Source organism: Phodopus roborovskii, unplaced genomic scaffold (assembly GCF_943737965.1).
Source record: "Phodopus roborovskii unplaced genomic scaffold, PHOROB, whole genome shotgun sequence".
NCBI lineage: Eukaryota > Metazoa > Chordata > Mammalia > Rodentia > Cricetidae > Phodopus > Phodopus roborovskii.
Window position 1 is genome coordinate 158,499 of NW_026125778.1, and position 19,076 is coordinate 177,574.

At 39.7% G+C, this 19,076-nt stretch overlaps 1 protein-coding gene across 2 annotated transcripts in view; it reads right to left on the reverse strand.

Annotated features, from left to right (window-relative positions):
* The window catches only part of Mtm1 (myotubularin 1), a 111,893-nt gene that overhangs the window by 60,793 nt on the left and 32,024 nt on the right, over nt 1-19,076 (reverse strand). For both annotated transcript variants that reach the window (XM_051178626.1, XM_051178627.1), the window contains one exon: nt 7,606-7,716. In XM_051178626.1, coding sequence (XP_051034583.1) covers nt 7,606-7,716 — 111 coding nt within the window. The remainder of the gene's footprint in view (nt 1-7,605; nt 7,717-19,076) is intronic.

The window sequence follows — 19,076 nt, forward strand, 5'->3', positions numbered from 1 at the left end:
CTTCAAGGAAAATCACAGTTAGCGGAAAATCTCTTCAATTGAGACAGGAGACTCACTTACACATAAGGGTGATTTATCTAGTCTACTAACAAAATTGCATTTTCTATGATATCTTGACGTATGCAGTTTAAGAAGACCTGGAGGTAATCCCACTGTAACCAAGAAACAAGACTGTTCCTAAACCAAAGTGCTAAAGAAAGGACAGCAGAAACACAGTCTAGAAAAACAAAACTCAAAAAACAAACAACTATGCCTTGCTTGGCAAGAAATTTTAATTATTAAACAGTATTTAAGTTACATAAAGTTTCAAGAATACCTGCTATAGAACATAATCTCAATATTGTTATATGGGTCATTAAAATACAAATACACTCTCTTAATGATTGTCATTTTATGTTATCATACAATAAATTTTTACTATTCAATTCTACTTTCACAGAGTTCTATATAAGCCACATTAATTTACTCCACATTAGATATCACTTTATTCTCAGGAACTATACATTAATGATCAAAATCAGATTTCAATGGCAGCTCTCCATACACATCTCTTTAATAGGCAAGCAAGACTTTTAAACTGAATCCAAATAATATAGGATCCTCTAATATCTGTTTGCATGAAACCTAGTATTCTATCTTATTTTTTTTAAGGATGAATGTTTTATTTGAAACAATAAATTATGGACTCTGGGACTATCTAAGGAGTGAGCTAGACCCAGCTTACTGCCACATTACATATTACAACATTCATATTTTACAAAGGGCATTCTTGTTTATTTTATCAGTAATACTTTTCAAAAAGACTCATTCCACTTTTACTTATGTGTATGTGCACAAGTATGCAGGTACCTGCAAAGGCCAGAAGAGAGTATTAGAGCTCTGATAGTTAGAGGTGGTTGTAGGAAGCCCAATGTGTATGCTAAGAACTGAACTTACCCTCTACAAGAGCAGCAAGCACTGATGACTGCTCAGCCACCTTTCTAACGCAGTAATATACTTAAGTTTCACAATTCTTCAGACTGAGGGGCCAGAGAAGGCTTTACTATATACATTCCAAAAAGCAAGTAAAGTTGAAGAAGACTCTAAGACCACCAATGAATGACCTGAACTCAATCATTCTGAGTTCAGATAGCATCTACTGAACCTTGCCAGCTCCAGGATCTTTTGCTTCCTTCTTTGTTTCTTTGTACTTTTATAGCACTGAGAAAAGAATCCAGGCCTTCATGCACACCAGACAAACACTCTAACACCCAGCTACATTTCAGGCCCATACTAAAAGTGTGTTACTGAAAAAAGTTCAAAAACAAATTTACATCACATCCCCAAAAATAGGGTATTAGTTGTTAGTTCATGATAATCATATGAAAGGAAAAGTCATTTCAATAGGACAAGATACATCCAACAGGTTTCCAAACAGCCCCAGTAACACTGGATAGCTGCCAATTGTTGGTACACAAGGACCTCTAAGGAACTTTCTTTCCAACAGCCACAAAGCACTGGTAACACTACAACATCGTTCTCTCAACCACTTTGCTCCAAATTAGACTGTTTCCAAATCAGTATTTACTGTGGTTCACCAGTGACTCTGAGGAATACTTTTTACATGTCAAAGCACGAATGACTCAGATCACTTTCTGTCTCTGATTCAGACACAATTACAGTAAAAAAAAAAAATTCTTTCTTGCTAACCAGAACCAGAAAATTAAAATGAATAAGGCATATGACTCACAGGCAGCAGATCACCTAGTCTGGAACATAAATAGGAACATACACTAATGGTAAGTTGTACCTGGTCTCCTGCAGCTTGACTCATTAGGGAAGGGTAACTAGGAAAGAACCTAGTGGTGAAAGATCTCCCTGTTAGTTTCAATGTGCTTATCAACTGGATCTTATGGTGATAGTCAATGGCTTAATTATTATTAAAGAAAACATGTGACTGTCTACCTCAATATACTATACTGCCTTTAAACCAAGTAAGGAGCGATGGGACACAAGAGCAAAAAGACTCTCTGGCAGTATTGTTTACTCTGCCTTGTTACAAAAAGACTTCAAATTGTTATCAGAGTTGGTACAGGGCCTGCAGGGCAGTAATTCTCATACTCATAATCACCTATTCCCCTGTGGTGAATGGGGTCCTTCGGGACCAAGAGCCACTCTATACATGTTGCTACTGATGAGTGGAACCCACATGTACATCACTAAATCAGTCAAGTGTAGGGGTTGGTCATTATTTGGGGAGAGGAATGCAGTAGCATCATGACTACTAACTACAGGTGCAAGATGAGATACGAAACAGGATGGCAAGTGTTTATCCCACTGCTGCGGACTTCTCTTATATAAATGTCAGGTCTGCTACTGAGAAAATGGAGTGTGCCTTTTGTGACACCACCAGTGGTCTCAGGAGATAATTTTATTAAAAGGTTGTGCTACAGCTGGGGTAAGTGGCATATGCCTATAATCTCAGAACCTTGTTAGAAGATCAAGAGTTCAAGGCTAGCCTTGGCTGCATAGTGGTTCAAGACCAGCTTGAGTGACATGAGACCCTGCCTTTAAAAATGATTTATAACACTTATCTAAGGCCTTATCTATTTGAGGTACAGGACAATTTAAAAAACTTCATGTACGAAACACCTGAGAATTTTACCTGCAAACTGTTCCTTGTGGTGACATTTTGTTCATGCTCTAACAAATAAAGCTTGCCTGAAGATCAGCGTGCAAATCGAGCCACACCAGTTAGCCATGTAAGCCAGGCCATGGTGGTGCACACCTTTAATCCAACCATTTGGAAGAAAGAGGCAGAGTGTTCTCTCTTACTTCAAGGCTACTCTGAGCTACATGAAATTGATCCAGTCTAAAAGAGAAACATAGAGCTCATCCAAAGGTGAACTTAGCCCTTGGGATCCCACACTTTAATCCCATCCCAGCACTAGAGAGGAATATAAGGTGGGAGGAGGCAGAAGCAGTCCAGTCTGAGGTTTGATGGAGACAAATGCAGTCTGCGGCAGTCTGAGGAGCAGTGCAGCCTGAGGACAAGATCTGAACACTGGGAGAGGTGAAAACTCTCTCTCTCTAGTGGCTGAATGTTTTGCTTTTCTGATCTTAATCTTTAACCCTAGTATCTATCTTCATTTTTATTGTTAAGAACAATTAGAATTTGTGCTACCATTCCAAAGTTGTTTAAGAGTGTACTTAGTCTTATTCATTTGGTAGGATTAATATTTAAATATGAGTTGAAGCAAGTACCTTATTGGGATGGCAGTCACTTCAATATCATCAAAATACCAACTGCACTGCCTTGAATGTTTAATAAAACACCACTTTCCCATGAATCCTTTAGACACAAACTGCAAAGAACCTTCTTCAGAGTAAATCTCTGTACTTACAGGCCTCACACAGTAGCCAGTGGATGGGATAACAAACATAACATAAAAACAGCTAAGATCCCAACAAAAACAAAAGGAACTTAGGTGGGAAGCAGTAGAGAATCTCAGGGCATGAGTACTCCTTTGGATTCTGGTTGCTAAGATTCATTTTGATCTTTTCAAACTGTAGAAGAGAACTGCTTATTGAATTACCAATGCAAACTAAGAATAGGAGTTTGGTTTTATAAATTACAGTGCCAGAGATTAGAAAATGAACATTAACACCAGTAGCACAGACACTGAGATCAACAATTGATAAATGTGACCTCCTGAAACTGAGAAGCTTTTGTAAGGCAAAGGACACAGTCAACAAGACAAAACGAAGCCCACAGAATGGAAAAAGATCTTCACCAACTTCACATCTGACAGAGGGCTGATCTCCAAAATATACAAAGAACTCAAGAACCTTGTCATCAAAACAACAAATAATCCAATTAAAAAGTCAGGCACAGAACTAAATAGGGAATTCTCAATAGAGGAGTCTAAAATGGCCGAAAGACACTTAAGAAAATGCTCAACATCCTTAGCCATCAGGGGAATGCAAATCAAACAACTCTGAGAAACCATCTTACTCCTGTCAGAATGGCTAAAATCAAAAACACTAATGACAGTTTATGCTGGAGAGGATGTGGAGAAAGGAGAACACTCCTCCACTGCTGGTGGGAGTGCAAACTTGGACAGCTACTTTGTAAACCAATATGGCAGTTCCTCGCAAAAATGGTAATCAGTCTACCACAAGATCCAGCAATTCCACTCTTGGGCATACACCCAAAAGATTCACATTCAGGCAACAAAGACATGTGCTCAACCATGTTCATAGCAGCATTATTTGTAATAGCCAGAACCTGGAAGCAACCTAGATGCCCCTCAACTGAAGAATGTATGGAGAAAATGTGGTACAAATACACAATAGAGTACTATTCAGTGGGGGGGGGGGACCAAACACCAAAAACAAACGAACAACAACAACAAAAAACAAACAAACAAACAAACAAAAAACAATGGAATCTTGAAATTTGTAGGGAAATGGATGGAACTCGAAGAAACCATCCTGAATGAGGTAACCCAGTCACAAAAGACAAACATGGTATGTACTCACTCATATATGGATTTAAGACATAAAGCAATCCAGCCTAATCCACACCACCAGAGAATCTAGGAAAGAAAGAGGACCCTGAGAGACATTCACGGTCCCCCACAGAAGGGGAAAGGGACAAGATCTCCTGAGCAAATTGGGAGCAGGAGGGGAGAGAGGAAGTTAGGAGAAAGAGAAGGGGAGAAAAGGAGGGGAGAGGAGAACACTAGGCAGCAGGAATATTGAGAAGAAGGAAAAACAGAGAGATTTAAAGAGAAATCTAGCAACAGGGAAATTTCCAGACATCTATAAGGATGACTCCAACTAACAATCTAAGCAATAGTGGAGAGGCTACTTTAAATGCCCTTGCATCATAATGAGACTGATGACTAATTAATATGCCATCATCTAGTAGCTGATGGAAGCAGAAACAGACACCCATAGTTAAACACTGAGCCGAACTCCTGGAATCCAGTTGCAGAGAGGGAGGACTGATGATCAAAAAAGTCATGAGGAGGCTGGAGAAACCACAGAGACAGCTGACCCGAATAAGGGGAAGCTCATGGACCCCAGACTGATAGCCGGGAAACTATCATAGGACTGACCCAGACCCCCTGAGCATAGGTCTTAGTTAAAAGGCCTGGGAAGTCTATGGGGCCCCTGTAAGTATGAAGGATTTTGATGATCCCTCATAGATGGCTTCACCCTCCCTGGGGAGTGGATGGAGGATGGGATGGGGGAGTTGGTGGGGAGCATGGAAGGGTAGGAGGGTAAGGAAACTGGGATCAATATGTAAAATAAGAACAATATTAAGTAATAAAAATAATAATAATAAACAATAACTGCCAAAAAACTGACTTAGGTTTTAAAACAGGTTCTTTCATTGATCGTCAGCAACACCAAGGCAAGTCATGCCATTTTGTGAAGGCTTTATTTCCCTGTCATGCAGAATAATTGGCTTGGGGTGGTCAAAGCTCAGCATCTTTGTATAGTCCTTAAAACAAAAATATTATCTCATAATACTTACAGGAGAACATGCAACAGATACCTCACTTAACTCTTCACAGCCTAAAATATTTGCTGTCTGCACCTTTTTCTTGAGGAGAAGAATGATGACACCTGCACTAACAAGATGTCTGACAGCCTCCTGAGACACTTTTTGAGTCTTGCTTGGCATTTAGAATCAGCTCTGGGCTAAAACTCAAAGATCTACATTTCACAAAATTTTCTGGATATCTTGATGCACACAAGGATGTACTGGGACAGATGGTCTCCTAATTCCTTCTTGCTTTTTCTAGAACTGAGCACAATGTTATAGATGGTGGTCTTCTGATACACAGTACATGGAAATCAGGTTTTCTTGCTAGAAAAGTTAACTATTGTTCACAATGAGGTTACCTCTGCCTATTTGGTTCAGTTTTGCCATTCATTGGACCATAGCAGCAAAGCTCCCTAACTCTTCTGAAATTCTCCATCAATACATCTGTCTGGGAGGGCTGTGCTGAGGAAAGAATGTCAATGTCCTAGTATGTGCTTGGGTGAACACAGATGTTCAATACACACACACACACACACACACACACACACACACACACACACATATATATATATTTAATATAACAACTGGATAAACCTTATCACAAGTAATCTTCCCACTTACCATCCCCAAATAAAATATTATTCACTGCAACTGAAAACAGTTGTTATAGGTAAGGAGGCATCCTGATCACAATGGGCAAAATCTCTTCTATGCCTCCTTCCTTTCATAGTATGAAGGTATCTAAGTGGTGACATATGGTGCCATAAAGAACCATCTTACTTCTGAAAATTTAAAACTATTATTTAAAAGGTAGAAGAAATGATACATATGAAGTTGGTCAGTGGGGCCAGGAATAGTTGGGAGGCCAGTATCAGTCAACTCCAACTCCATGGGGCAGACATATGATTATAAAAACTATGGTGCCCTGACCACCTGAGAAGGAGTAGAATGAAACTAAGGTTTCAAAATGTTATATAAGAATATGAGTGATCAGGAAGATCAAGTTGGGGGAAATAAGAGAAGGAGAGCAAGGAAAGAGATACCATATTAGAGGAGCCATTATAGGTTTAAAGAGAAACCTGGCACTAGGGAAATGTCCAGAGATCTACAAGGATGACCCCAACTAACAATCTCAGCAATAGTGGAGAGGCTACTTTAAATGCCCTCCCCTGATAATGAGATTGATAACTAATTTATATGCCATCATAAAGCCTGATGAAAGCAGAAGCAGACACTCACAGCTAAGCACTGAGCCAAACTCCTGGAATCCAGTTGCACAGAGGGAGGAGGGATGAGCAAAGGGGCCAAGACTAGGCTGGAGAAACCCAAAGAAACAGCTGACCTGAGCAAGGGGAAGTTCATAGACCCAAGTCTGACAGCTGAGAAATGAGCATTAGAGCAAACCAGGTCCCTTTAACATGGGTGTCTGGTAGGAGACCTGGGCAGTGTATGGGACCTCTGAGAGTGGAACCAGTATTTTATCCCTAATGCATAAATGGCCTTTGGGAGCCCATTCCCTATGTAGGGATACTCTCCCAGCCTAGATACACGGGGAAGGGCCTAGATGCTACCCCAAATGATGTGACAGACTTTGATGATCCCTCATGGGAGGCCTCACCCTCCCTGAGGAGTGGATGGTGGGGTGGGATGGGGGATTGGTGGGAAGCATGGGAGGATAGGAGGGAGAGGGAACTTGGATTTGGTATGTAAAATAAAATGGTTTTTTATTTAAATAAAAATTTATTTTTAAAATGTTATCCATAAACTTTACTTCTGCCCTAGCAGCTAATAAGCTGACCACTTCTTTGATGAAGCCTCACTCTTGACTACAGGGGGCCCCATGTGTGGGAATTCTTTCCCCAGGAACTTTCTGATACCTCAACTCATGATGGAAGACCCAAGCCTAGAACTTGAGGCTAAAAAGAGATTTTGATAATTTTGAACTCAGAGATCCACCTGTGTATACATACCATCAGCCCCAGAAATGATTTTTTAAGACCACATCAATTTTCTACTATTGAATCCTAATTTGCCTTTTTCTTTGTATAAGAAAATAGCAAATATCTTACTTTACAAGTAATATCTAGACCATAGGAATTTTCTCCTCTACTTGTCGCGCCTCCCATTTTCTCAATTCTTGATATCACACCCAGAGGAACATCAAGTATTAGAGCAGAATCCTGAAATGGACAAAATTACAAAAGTCAGTATTTCTGTCAGTATAACAAAAACATTAGAAACATGTAAAAATAACCATAAGCTTTCAATTTTGTTTTAACCTTTGGTACATTAGACACTTAAAAGTAGCATATAGATCACACATGAAAGAGCAAGCATTATAACAGGCAAGTATGCCATCTAAATGCATCCTCAACCAATTTGGCACTGCCTATAATTCCAGAGGCCTGGGATGTCACTCATAGTCAGGTTCTGAAGATTCTCTCCTACATTACTCTGACCTCCAGCTAAGTCAAATCCTTCCCAATTCTTCAGACACTTCCTCTACAGTCAGGACCAAGCACTTTGCTCAACATATCCTTGTTGCCTAGAATGATCCATCTTTCCCAACTACTAAAATTTCTTCAACTATCTGTAGCTCTGGCTCATTTTTCCAACTGGATCTATCAGAATCAGCAACTCCTCCTCTGAGGAAGCACCTAAGAGAGATTCCAATTGTATTACCTGCTTCTCTGTCTTCTCCCCATGAATTAATTTCCTCACTACAATCCAAGCACTTGTTTCGTGAGTTGATAGTCAAGGAAAGACCAGAAATGTACACCAAGAAGAGCCATAAAAATATTCCATCCTTTGACCCAGTCATTGTACTCCTAAAATGTTTATAGCAATCATAAAAGAAGAGAAAAAACTATACAGATGAAGATGCTTAATATTAGGGGAAGAGGTGGCTAACAGAGATGACAGTTATCAGTCAGTTTAGTGGGACAGGTATGCAGCTATTAGGATAATTATGGTATCTGGCCAAATACGGTAAGGGGAACAACAATTAAAAATACACTATGACTGAGGTAACACAAAATATGTAGTCAAATGGATCAAGATACAAAATGCCAAACATGCTAAGATTTCTTATCTCACATTTACACACACACACACACACACACACACACACACACACACACACACACACAGAGAGAGAGAGAGAGAGAGAGAGAGACAGAGAGATATCATATTCTCCTCTGCCCTATTCCCCTCACACTGAGTAACCACTTTATGGCATAGAAATGATAGAAATGAATACTTAGTTTTGGAATGGATTTTCATTTATTAATACAAATTTAAGGTCAATTTTGTTTTATGTAGATTTCTCCTCTTGTTTAGGTATTGTGTTTACATAGCTCATTTAAAAATGTAACATATAATTTAGTACGGATTATAGATTATTACCTATAAAAGGAAAACTTATAGCTAACTATATTAGTTAGTATTTCTAGATTTACAGCGATATCTTTGAGATGGACAAATATTATTCAAACCTTTCAAAGACCTACAGAATATGGCATTTAAAATGGTTTAGGGTTTTTCTTGACAGTGAGACATAACTACTCCTGACAATACCACCTGCATCAGAAAGAAAGATGGACATCAAAGAAACTCGTTAGGGAGTTTACCTTCAATATGCCAAGACCATTTGGGCAAGATATTGCTCTTGTCTGGACTGTTTCACTTTATGCTGTATAAACTAGATATGCAGGACCCATAGAAAAGTGACTTCTGAAACAAGATGGAAATTGCTGTAGGGTTCCTGTTTCATGTAAGAGACTGCCAGACATTCTGCAGGACACACAGAAAAGTGACGGATGAACTGCCAATACAGGTGGACAGTTTAAAGTTTCCTGCTTTGCTGAGGAGTCTGCCAGACACACTCTGGCCTATAGGCTGAAGATGGAACATTACAGAAAAACTTCAGGTGACTGACCAAGTAGTAAGATGTCTCTGTCATTTCTAAAGTTTATATATTAACCTTCTGTGGTCTTTGATAGAGTTGAAGATAGTTATGATTATAGTTTTCCTTAGTTAGGATTAAAGATAAGTTACATATAAGACTTTAGACCAAAAAAAAAGATAGGCGAGATAATGGAATATTTTCTTTAAATCTTGCTAAATGGTAATGAACTAAATATTGTTAACTAGGGTTCTTATTTGATAACTTTTGTTATATGTAATTTTACTACGTTAAAGTTAAAACCCTTATTTTTATTTGAGGCAGAAAAGGGATGATGGGAGATGTCATTCTGTAAATATGTTTCTCTTATTGGTTAATGAATAAAGCCCTGTTGGCCATTAGGAAAGCAAGATAGGCGGGACTAGGAGACAAGGAGGATTTTGGGAGATATGGTAGAAAAGAGTCAAGATGTAGGGACTTGAGAAGAGGTCTCGACCCTCTCTCCTATAAGATAAGACCATCTGGAATCCCTTAAATTAATAGAAATGTGTTAATATTTAAGACAGAACTAGCCAATAAGAAATGCTAGTAATAGGCCAAAAGATTTATATCTAATATAGGGTCTCTGTGTGTTACTTAGGACTGATGCAGCTCTGGGCCCAGCCTGGTGGGGAAACTGTTCATAACACTACTTCTTTTGAACAAGTCCCTTTCCTACTTTCATGTTATTTTTTTGTGAGTTCTGAATTTAGTTAGGGTTGATTACATGAGTATAAGTGTGTGGTAATTTATGGGACCACGGGCAATGTATTAGTGACTATATCATTGAGGAATATAACTTTTTATGTACTAGCAACCTCTGAGAGGAATAGGGCCATATGAGTCCCTCAGCCTTCCAATGGAATGTTGATGGGCTCAGTCTTGTGCTGATAGCCTCTGCTGTTGTGAATCCAAGGGCACCACAGTCACGTTATATCCAGAAGACAGAATTTCATAGCATTCCTTCCCATCATCTAACTCACATTTTTTATGCCTCTCTTCTATGATATTCTCTAAGCCTTGGAGCGTGTAATATAAATGCCCCATTTGGGTAACTGAACATTCAGCCTAAATTTTTCTTTAATGGTGTGTTAAGTGACTGATACTAAGAAAAAAAATTAAAGGTAAACAGATGTTTATTCTTTGAAAATGCCCTTCAGGGATACAAGGAAAAATAGTCCATTCATTTTTAAATCCTCTCATTAAAAAAAATAAAAGAAAGAAAAGGTGAAAGAAAGGAAGAAAAGAAAAGGAAAAATAAAGAATCATTTAGGTCATGAGTTTTCTAGAAATTCAAATTATAAGTCTGTGCTTACATCTATACCATGGAATATAAATATATGTGTACCTGAAAAAATTTTAGGGGCACACTAAAGTATAAGTAAAGCCAATCTCAAGATGCAATATTATGTGATTCTATTTATAAACCATTCTTTTTGTTTTAAGTTTGTTTGTAGTCTAGGCTGGCCTTGAACTGATCCTTCTACCCCATCCTCCTAGAGCTGGGCCTACAGGCCTGTGCCATCATTTCTAACTATGTAATAGTCTTGAAATGACAAGATAAGGATTGAAGACAGGGATGCAGTTGCCAGGAGATGAGGAGAGGAGAGCATGAATATGAAGGATTCTTTTGTGGTTTTCTAACAGTTTCATACCTTCATTATTGATGGTGGTTACTTGGTAGCAAATGCTATAGAATGTACAAAAAGACACTCACAAAACTGTCAACATTCAAATACTGATTAACTGTACTATTTTCATTGTGCTGAGCATCTCTCCCATTCCTACTCTCTTTTCTTCTTTTTGTGCATGTTTGTGTGCATGTGTGTATACCTGTGTATGTAAGTGCATGTGTGTATTTGCATATGTATGTATGTATGTGCATGTGTGTATGCGCGTGCGTGTGTGTATGTAGAGGCCATAGGAATACATCAGGTGTCTTGCTCTATCATTTGTCACCTTATTCCTATAAGACAGGTTCATTTAACTAACTAAGTCAATTCCCCTTGCAGCTCCGGGATTACAGGTGTATGCACAACCACTTGTGACTTTTTACAAGGTACTGGGTCAGTGCTGGTATCCAAATTCAGGTCCTCATGTTTGAACGGCAAGTCCTTTTAACCAATGAGTTCAGCTTCCTAAGCTACCTTCTGGTTGATCAAAATATATAGTTGTTGGAGGCATCTGGGAGATTGGTGCATGAGATCTCTCTGACCTATTTGTACAAGATCATGTGTGTTTATGGTTAATTTGGAAATAAAAAGTAAAAAGAAATAAGTTCGGTTATAAAATAAAGAAAAAAAGCACAAGCTCTTAACACGGTCAAAAGTGGCTCAAATCTGAGTTCTGACATTTTATTAGCTGGAGGACTTGGACAAGTCAGTGTTATCTCTGGGTCACACTAATCTGTACAGTGGTGATGATTTGAGATAATGGATTTAAAGGACCTGGCACAGTGCCTACTGATGGTAGCCAGAATACAACAGGCGTTGTTACTGTTATCATTCTGATGATGTTAAAGAGCAGCTTAGAATTTGGAAGACATGACTGTGCTCTGCACACATAGGGGATCAGTATGTTCTGGCAAAGACTTGTCTTTGCACCTGTAAGGAGGTATGACTAGCTATTGCATGCATTCCTATGAAATGCTATGCATTTTACAGCATGACTGAAAGCAAAATGCCAAAGAGAAAACCCTGACTTAGTAACATATAAATAAATAGCAGTATACTATAATGCATTTACTTCTTACTACAGTCTATCTTAGCATGACCATGCACAGTGATATATTCTTGGATTATGCCAAGTTTTATGAGTGTCTGTGAACTGCATTTTTAAATGTAAAACTGACCCCTCAGTATATGCACTACATGCTACATAAAAGCCTGATATTCTAATATTGACACTGAAGCAAGAAGTTTGATTTGTTTTCAAGGCAGGAGAAAGGAAAACTAAACAAACAAACAAAAAACAGCATGATGGTTCAGTGGGTAAAGATGCTTACTAACAACCATTAAGACCACAGTTTCATTTCAGGAATCCACATGGTAGAAAGAGAGAAACTAATTTCTGTAAGTGGTCTACAGATGCTCCCCAAACCCTGGAAATAAAGATTTAAGTTTCAAAAGTGACACGAGAATGTGAATGTTAGTTAGGAGGACTGGGCAGTCTATGGGGCCTCTAGTAGTGGATCAGTATTTATCCCTAGTATATGAATGGACTTTGGGAGCCCTTTCCACATAGAGGGATACTCCCTCAGCCTAGACACATGGGGGAGGGCCTAGGCCCTGCTCCAAATGATCTGACAGACTTTGAAGACTCCCCATGGAAGGCCTCTCCCTCCCAGGGGAGCTGAAAGGGGATGGGATGGGAGTTGGTGGGGGCAACAGGGGAGGGCAGGAGTGTGCAGGAACTGGGGTTGATATGCAAAACAAGCTTGTTTCTAATTTAAAGAAAAAAGAAAAAAGTTACATGAGATGTTTGTTTGCTTATTTAAAATAGGGTCTCACTGTACAGGACAGGCTGGCCTGAAACCCACTAAGTATACCAGACTGCCATCAAACTCCTATGTTCCTCTTGCCTCTACCTCCCAAGTGCTGGGATTCTAGGTGTGAACCATCAGGCCCAGCTATGAGAGAGAATACTGCTCTTCTCTAATTGTTATATGGAGGAAATTCTAGATCTCAAACTGGCCTGGTCCAACAGAAAGCAGAAAACAAAGCAATGAGGAGAACCAGCCAGCTCCTCACGCAAAGCACCCACAGTCCTAATGAAGCTATTTGCCATGTTCTTCCTGATTGGCATGGTCTAGGTCTGATAACTCAGCAGGCTAAACAGGAAGATCCAGGAATAGGAAAATTAGCCCAACTCCCAGGAAACATGAGTCATCACTATCTAAATATCATTAAATATTGAGTTTCAAAGGTCCATTATAACTAAAAGAACATATGCTTCTGTTCCTTGAAGTTCTTTAAATAGTTGAGACTAAATATAATATACCAGAGAAGATAATGCATTCATCTTTCTTGTGAGGAAGAACAGAAACCTGTATTAGGTACTAGGGTCTGCAAAGCCAAGTTGCAGAGTTGCCCTTCTGGATCTTAGGGCTCAGCTCTATCTGGGAGATAACACATGGGTGCCCAAATTGCAAGATGCCAGGTTGCCAGTGCCAAGAGCCATCAGAAGAGTTCACACAAAATGGAATGGGATGTCAGAGGAGGGCAAGTTGGTGCCTTATTGTTTAGATTCTGCCAAAGTTGTGTGGTGATGACTTCATTGGAATGAAATAAAATAACTATGACTGGAGACTGGCTGTCCAGAAATATCTCAACTTGCATCAGGTGCACAGGCCAGACATTTGATAAACAACACACATAGCCTGGATTTAAGAGCTAGCAACAGAATTCCCTGAGGAGTGTGGGCAGGACTGGTTCACCTTTCTGAGAAGAAGAGCACATGATTTACTGGTGCTTTACAAAGATTCAGGCAGCAGCATTGCACACCATGGATTAGCAAGGAGAATGCCATTCCCACCTCTCAGCATCATGGAAGCTAGTTCTTGAGTACAAGTGGAGGGCCAGGGAGACCTGAGAGTGGATGGAGATGGGGGAAAAGCAGAAGAGATGACCATCCTGAGGAGGGATCTAAGATGATTCAGACTTAGGCTCAGATCTCAGATGGACAACAGTGTCCCTGTCAAAAGATGTGAACAACACAGGGGTAGGGAAGAGGGGGCAAAAGGTAGACTTGAGATGTACATCTGGGCTTGACAATATTATAAATATTAACCAATAGAGACATACTTCACATTCAGAGCATCCAGAATGAAACACTAAAATGTCCTCTTCCCATCTAAACATCTAAAATGGCCACTTCCTATCTTAGTGGCCCAGTATTGTCCAGCCAAAAACCTGCCATCTTTGACATCCTTTTTTCTTTTTACTATCTTTGAATCACCCTTCTACATTTACATCTTAAATCAATTTCAATTTGTCAATATCTTTCCAACTCTGCCAAAAACAAACAAACAAACAACCTCCTCTAGGCCACTCTAATGGCCACTGTTCTACTCCCTTTGCATCCAATATTATTCCCTTCATGAACTGCAGTGACAAAGCAGCCAGGGCTAATTTCTAGAGAAGCACAGAGAAAGCTGTCACCTTTCTGCTTACATTTCAGAAGCTTTGCAGCACTGAATGCTAAAACCCCAAACCCCTGGAGGCATGCATAAGAAGCTATTGATCAAAGCATGCACAATTCCAGTCAGATGCAAAGAATACATTGTAGATCCACATCCACAGTACTGCATAGGGACTATACCTAGAAGGAATATATTATACCCTGGAAAATTACTTACAAAATAGGATAACTGTTTTCACTCAAAAAAAAAAAAAAAAAAAAAAAAAAAAAAAAAAAAAGAAAAGAAAAGAAAAAAGAAAGAAAAGATTATGAGTGTGTGAGGCAATGTCTCATGTTCCTTAGTATGATGAAGCCATTCTACAATGCAAACATATTTCAAAACATGATGTAGTACTTTGAAAAGTTAATTAAAATAATTAGAAGCAAAAAGATAGCCATGATGCATATCTATAATTCTAGCAACTGGGAGGCTGAAGCATAAGGACTGTATCAAGTTCAGGTTCTACTGGCCCACACAAACAGTCAAATCTTTAAGGGAGTTGGTTATTCATCTGTCTCATCCCTTGATATACTCACTCCCCTTACCTAACCACATCATCACCTATCTGTGTTCCTTTCGGTTTAGAGTTTTCCCAGCCACTAACCTCTTAGCTCCTTCTGGCCTGCCTGGCCCTGCCTCACTTCTACATCACTCACACTCAGTCTTCAGACTACAAGTCAAACATCCTTTTCTCTAGACAACTTTCCAGGGTCCTCATACTCTTGCACTTCCATGAAGCACTTTACACAGCTTGTGACCAGGTATTTCTATGTTTCTGAGTGGAATGCCCAGCTATCCCATTGTAACTATAAGTTACTACAAGGGGGATACTGTGTCTCCTGTGTTCCTACTATAGCCAGACGTGTGGTATCATGGTCAGCACACGACAAGCTTTCAAATCTTCTGACTTAAGGAAAGACTGGGCCTGAAGCCATAGGTTTGGAAAGCAATGGACAGTTGAGAAAGGAGTGAAGCCGGGACTCCAAGGAAAATACAGACTCAGGCAGTATGAAGGAAAAAGTTAACTGCACCGAAGGCAAAAGGGCGGAGGGCCACAAGTGGGTGGAGGGCCACGGAGGCATGGAGAAGAGGAAATGAGGAATGAAAAGTATGAACCACTTTAGAGAAGTTAGAAAGCTGAGCCCTCAGCCAAAGGCTCTGGGGTAAAGCAGTAAATGTGTAGTTTAACTAACAAGCAAAAGCTAGACCTTGAGATGCTAAGGAGTGAACTGTCACAAAGTGGAAGCAGAGCTCCAAGAAGAGAAGGAAGAAAATAGAAGGCGGTGCTTTAAGATGGCGAGTTCTGGGGGCCAGATAGATAGTTGAGCGGTTAAGAGCATTAGCTGCCCTTCCACCAGAGTTTGATTCCCAGCATCCACATGGCAGTTTAAAACCCTCTGTGACTCCAGCTCCAGGGGATCTGATGCCCTCTGCTCACCTCCATGAGCACTAGGCACACACATGGTGCATGTATCTGTCTCTCCATCCCTCCTTAACCCCAAGAGTCTGCTCTCTCCAGAGCTCTAGCAGAGGCAAACTCGGGCTTTTTCCAGAAGTTCTGAGTCATGCTGCTTTGCTTTCTCCACGAGGTTCCTGTCACCCAGGGTGCTTCTTAACTGAGCCTACACTTTTTTTTAGGGCACACCCTCTTCCTGAGGAACCTTACAGACTGGGTGGTTTTCACCACTTTCAGTGTGGTGTTAACATGCATTTCCAACTATATTGGAGATGTTTCCACCATATAGATGTACAGTTTAAGTCCAAAATGCACTTATATATCCCTGCTGGGCTTTACCTATGTGATACTCGCTTCCCCAGTGAGCTCCATTTCAACAAATGAGAGCAGCTCTGATCACTCAAGCAAAAAATCATGGGAGTCACTCTTGACTAGATACTCCTTCAACTCCCTTCTATAATGGCCTACATAAATCCTTTCAAGTTCACCCACAGCCTGTTTCCTCCATCCTATGTCCACTATGATTGCAATTTGGCTTGTCTTGCTTATCCAGAGAACAAAAGTATCCTTCTGGTCTACCCCTGCCTTACCCACTGTCCACGCTGCAGCTGGCATTCTCTTTCAGAAACATGCATGTGATGTGTGGTCCTCCTTTGTAACACATATTCTGTTAAACTGTGACTTCTGACCCTGAGGCTACATGTTTTTTCAATCTCATCTACTGACCCTTCTACTCCCTCTGTTGCTGGTGGCCAAATTCCCACAGATTACTCAACTCTCTCCCCATCACAAATGTCTGTATGGTGGTATAGGAAACTATAATGTGTAGATTTGGAAACCCTCTGCAGACTAGGCCTCTCTCTCTTTTCCTCCTCTTCAAGTTTATAAACAAGTATGACTCATCACCTTCTCACTTATAACTTCAACATTTCAAGTGCTTCCATTGGCTGTGACATATTTCTCCCAGTCACTCCTCTAGAATCCGACAAGGAATGCTATACTATCATTCACCGCACATGGTGTTAAGATTCACCATAGTGCACAAAGAATGGTTCTAGGTCAACAACCTAATAAAAAAAGCACGTTAAGCTGCCTGTATCATTCAACAGAATCTCAAGCCAGTGTGCTCCTGGGTGGGAATCAGGGATCAGTCTTCTTTGAGTGAGTTCACTGGCTTAAATGGAGTAACATGCTTATAGTTGTTCCTGCTGTGGTCACACTATTAATCAAAGTCAAGTTCCTTGGCACATTCAAGGTCACATGCTGGTAATGAGACTTCTGAACTCCAGAGGCAATGGTATTCAGGATACCACAATTTAGTAGGCTATAAATTGTGATAGAACTACTGAGGCCTGAACCAAGACTTGTAAGTTCCAGGATGCACAAACAAACAACATATAAGTTTACTAACTGAATATACTTTTTGTGAAAGTGTGCTGCTCTGGCCACTGCACTAGTGAGGATCAAAGGGATTCAATATTTCTTAAAGTCACAGATGTAGCAGTATGTAAATAAGACAGAATTCACTCATCCAATACTACTGACTGAGCATCTCCAATGCACTAGGATCCCCGGGAGCTGAAACAGCACCAGTGAGCAAGCCAACAATAACAAGACGAACCAGAGAAATATAAATCAAGACATAGTGGCAAGTGCTCAATAGAAAAACTAACCATGGAAAAATGGCATTAAAAGTATTACAAAGGTAGTTGTGGAAGGGTTCAGAGCAGTTCAGTGTTAACTGAAAAAGCATTATGAAACGACTGCTGGTTGGCAGAGATGGAGTGATTATTTCAGGGGAAGCTAGAGGGGGCTTCAAAAAGGTCATGACTTTTGAAAAGGTTCTGAAGGAAAAAAAAAATAAACTTTTGAAAGTGGCATCCAGCCTTTATGCAGGGTGAAGAGATAGGTCCTATCTCAACTTAATGTACCATGCTTTAAAGGTGTAAGCTCATGTGAGAAGTGGATGGGGAGGGGGTAGATAGGTGTCAGGTGTGGGTGGTATGGGAGGAGAGGAAGGAGGGAAACTGTTTGGTATGTAAAATGAAAAAAATGTTAATTAAAATGTACATAAAAAAGGAAGTGGCATCCACATATGGGGAGGACATTTACATGATGGTAAAAGGGAAGGGGCTTGAGAAAAAGTGCTTGGAATGTGAATCAAGGCTGGATATAAGAAAGATTTAAGCTGAACAAAGGAGAATGAATTCTATTCTCTAGGAAACAGGAAGCCAGTCAGAATCACAGAACTGAGAAGTCAGCTATACAGGGGACCACTTTTGAGGCAGTGGGCAGGGCAAATGACAGGAGATACACTACAAAAAGGGCCACAAAATAAAAAAAAAAATCAACCACTGTGACCATCATTTTGCACACAACTTCTATAACCTGACTCCAAAATGATCACACACACACACATCTGGATTCATCACTCCCTCTACAATGTTTACATATCTGAATAAACAGTTGCCCACTTCAAAATGCCAATGAGATGACAATTCTTTATCAAATATACAAAAAGGTTTTCAACCCACAATTACCATTCTGGTTTAAACCATCTAAGTGAAGAAACACTACAATGACTATTTTTCAGCTCCTGAATGTAACCATTTTGGTAGCATTCCTTCTATTTTCTGCTACCATACCTGTTTCCTTTTGGACTTTCACTAAATGTTACATGGCCAATTGCTTTAAAAGTCAACTTTGTAAGACTTTAACAAAACCACTGACAATTAAAGCTATTTTGAGCTATAAATTTTAGTTTTATATATGTCTGTAAGGGAAACAAATGTATATCATTGAAGAAATGAATGTATTGCAGATATTTGAAACAATGGAAACTCTAGGACAATGTTAAATGTATTAAAAAAATTCTGATGTATTAACACACTAGAATATTAAACATCACTGCATGTAAATCAATTGAATCCAGGTGAGTGGATTCTAAGAGTGGGATTAAATA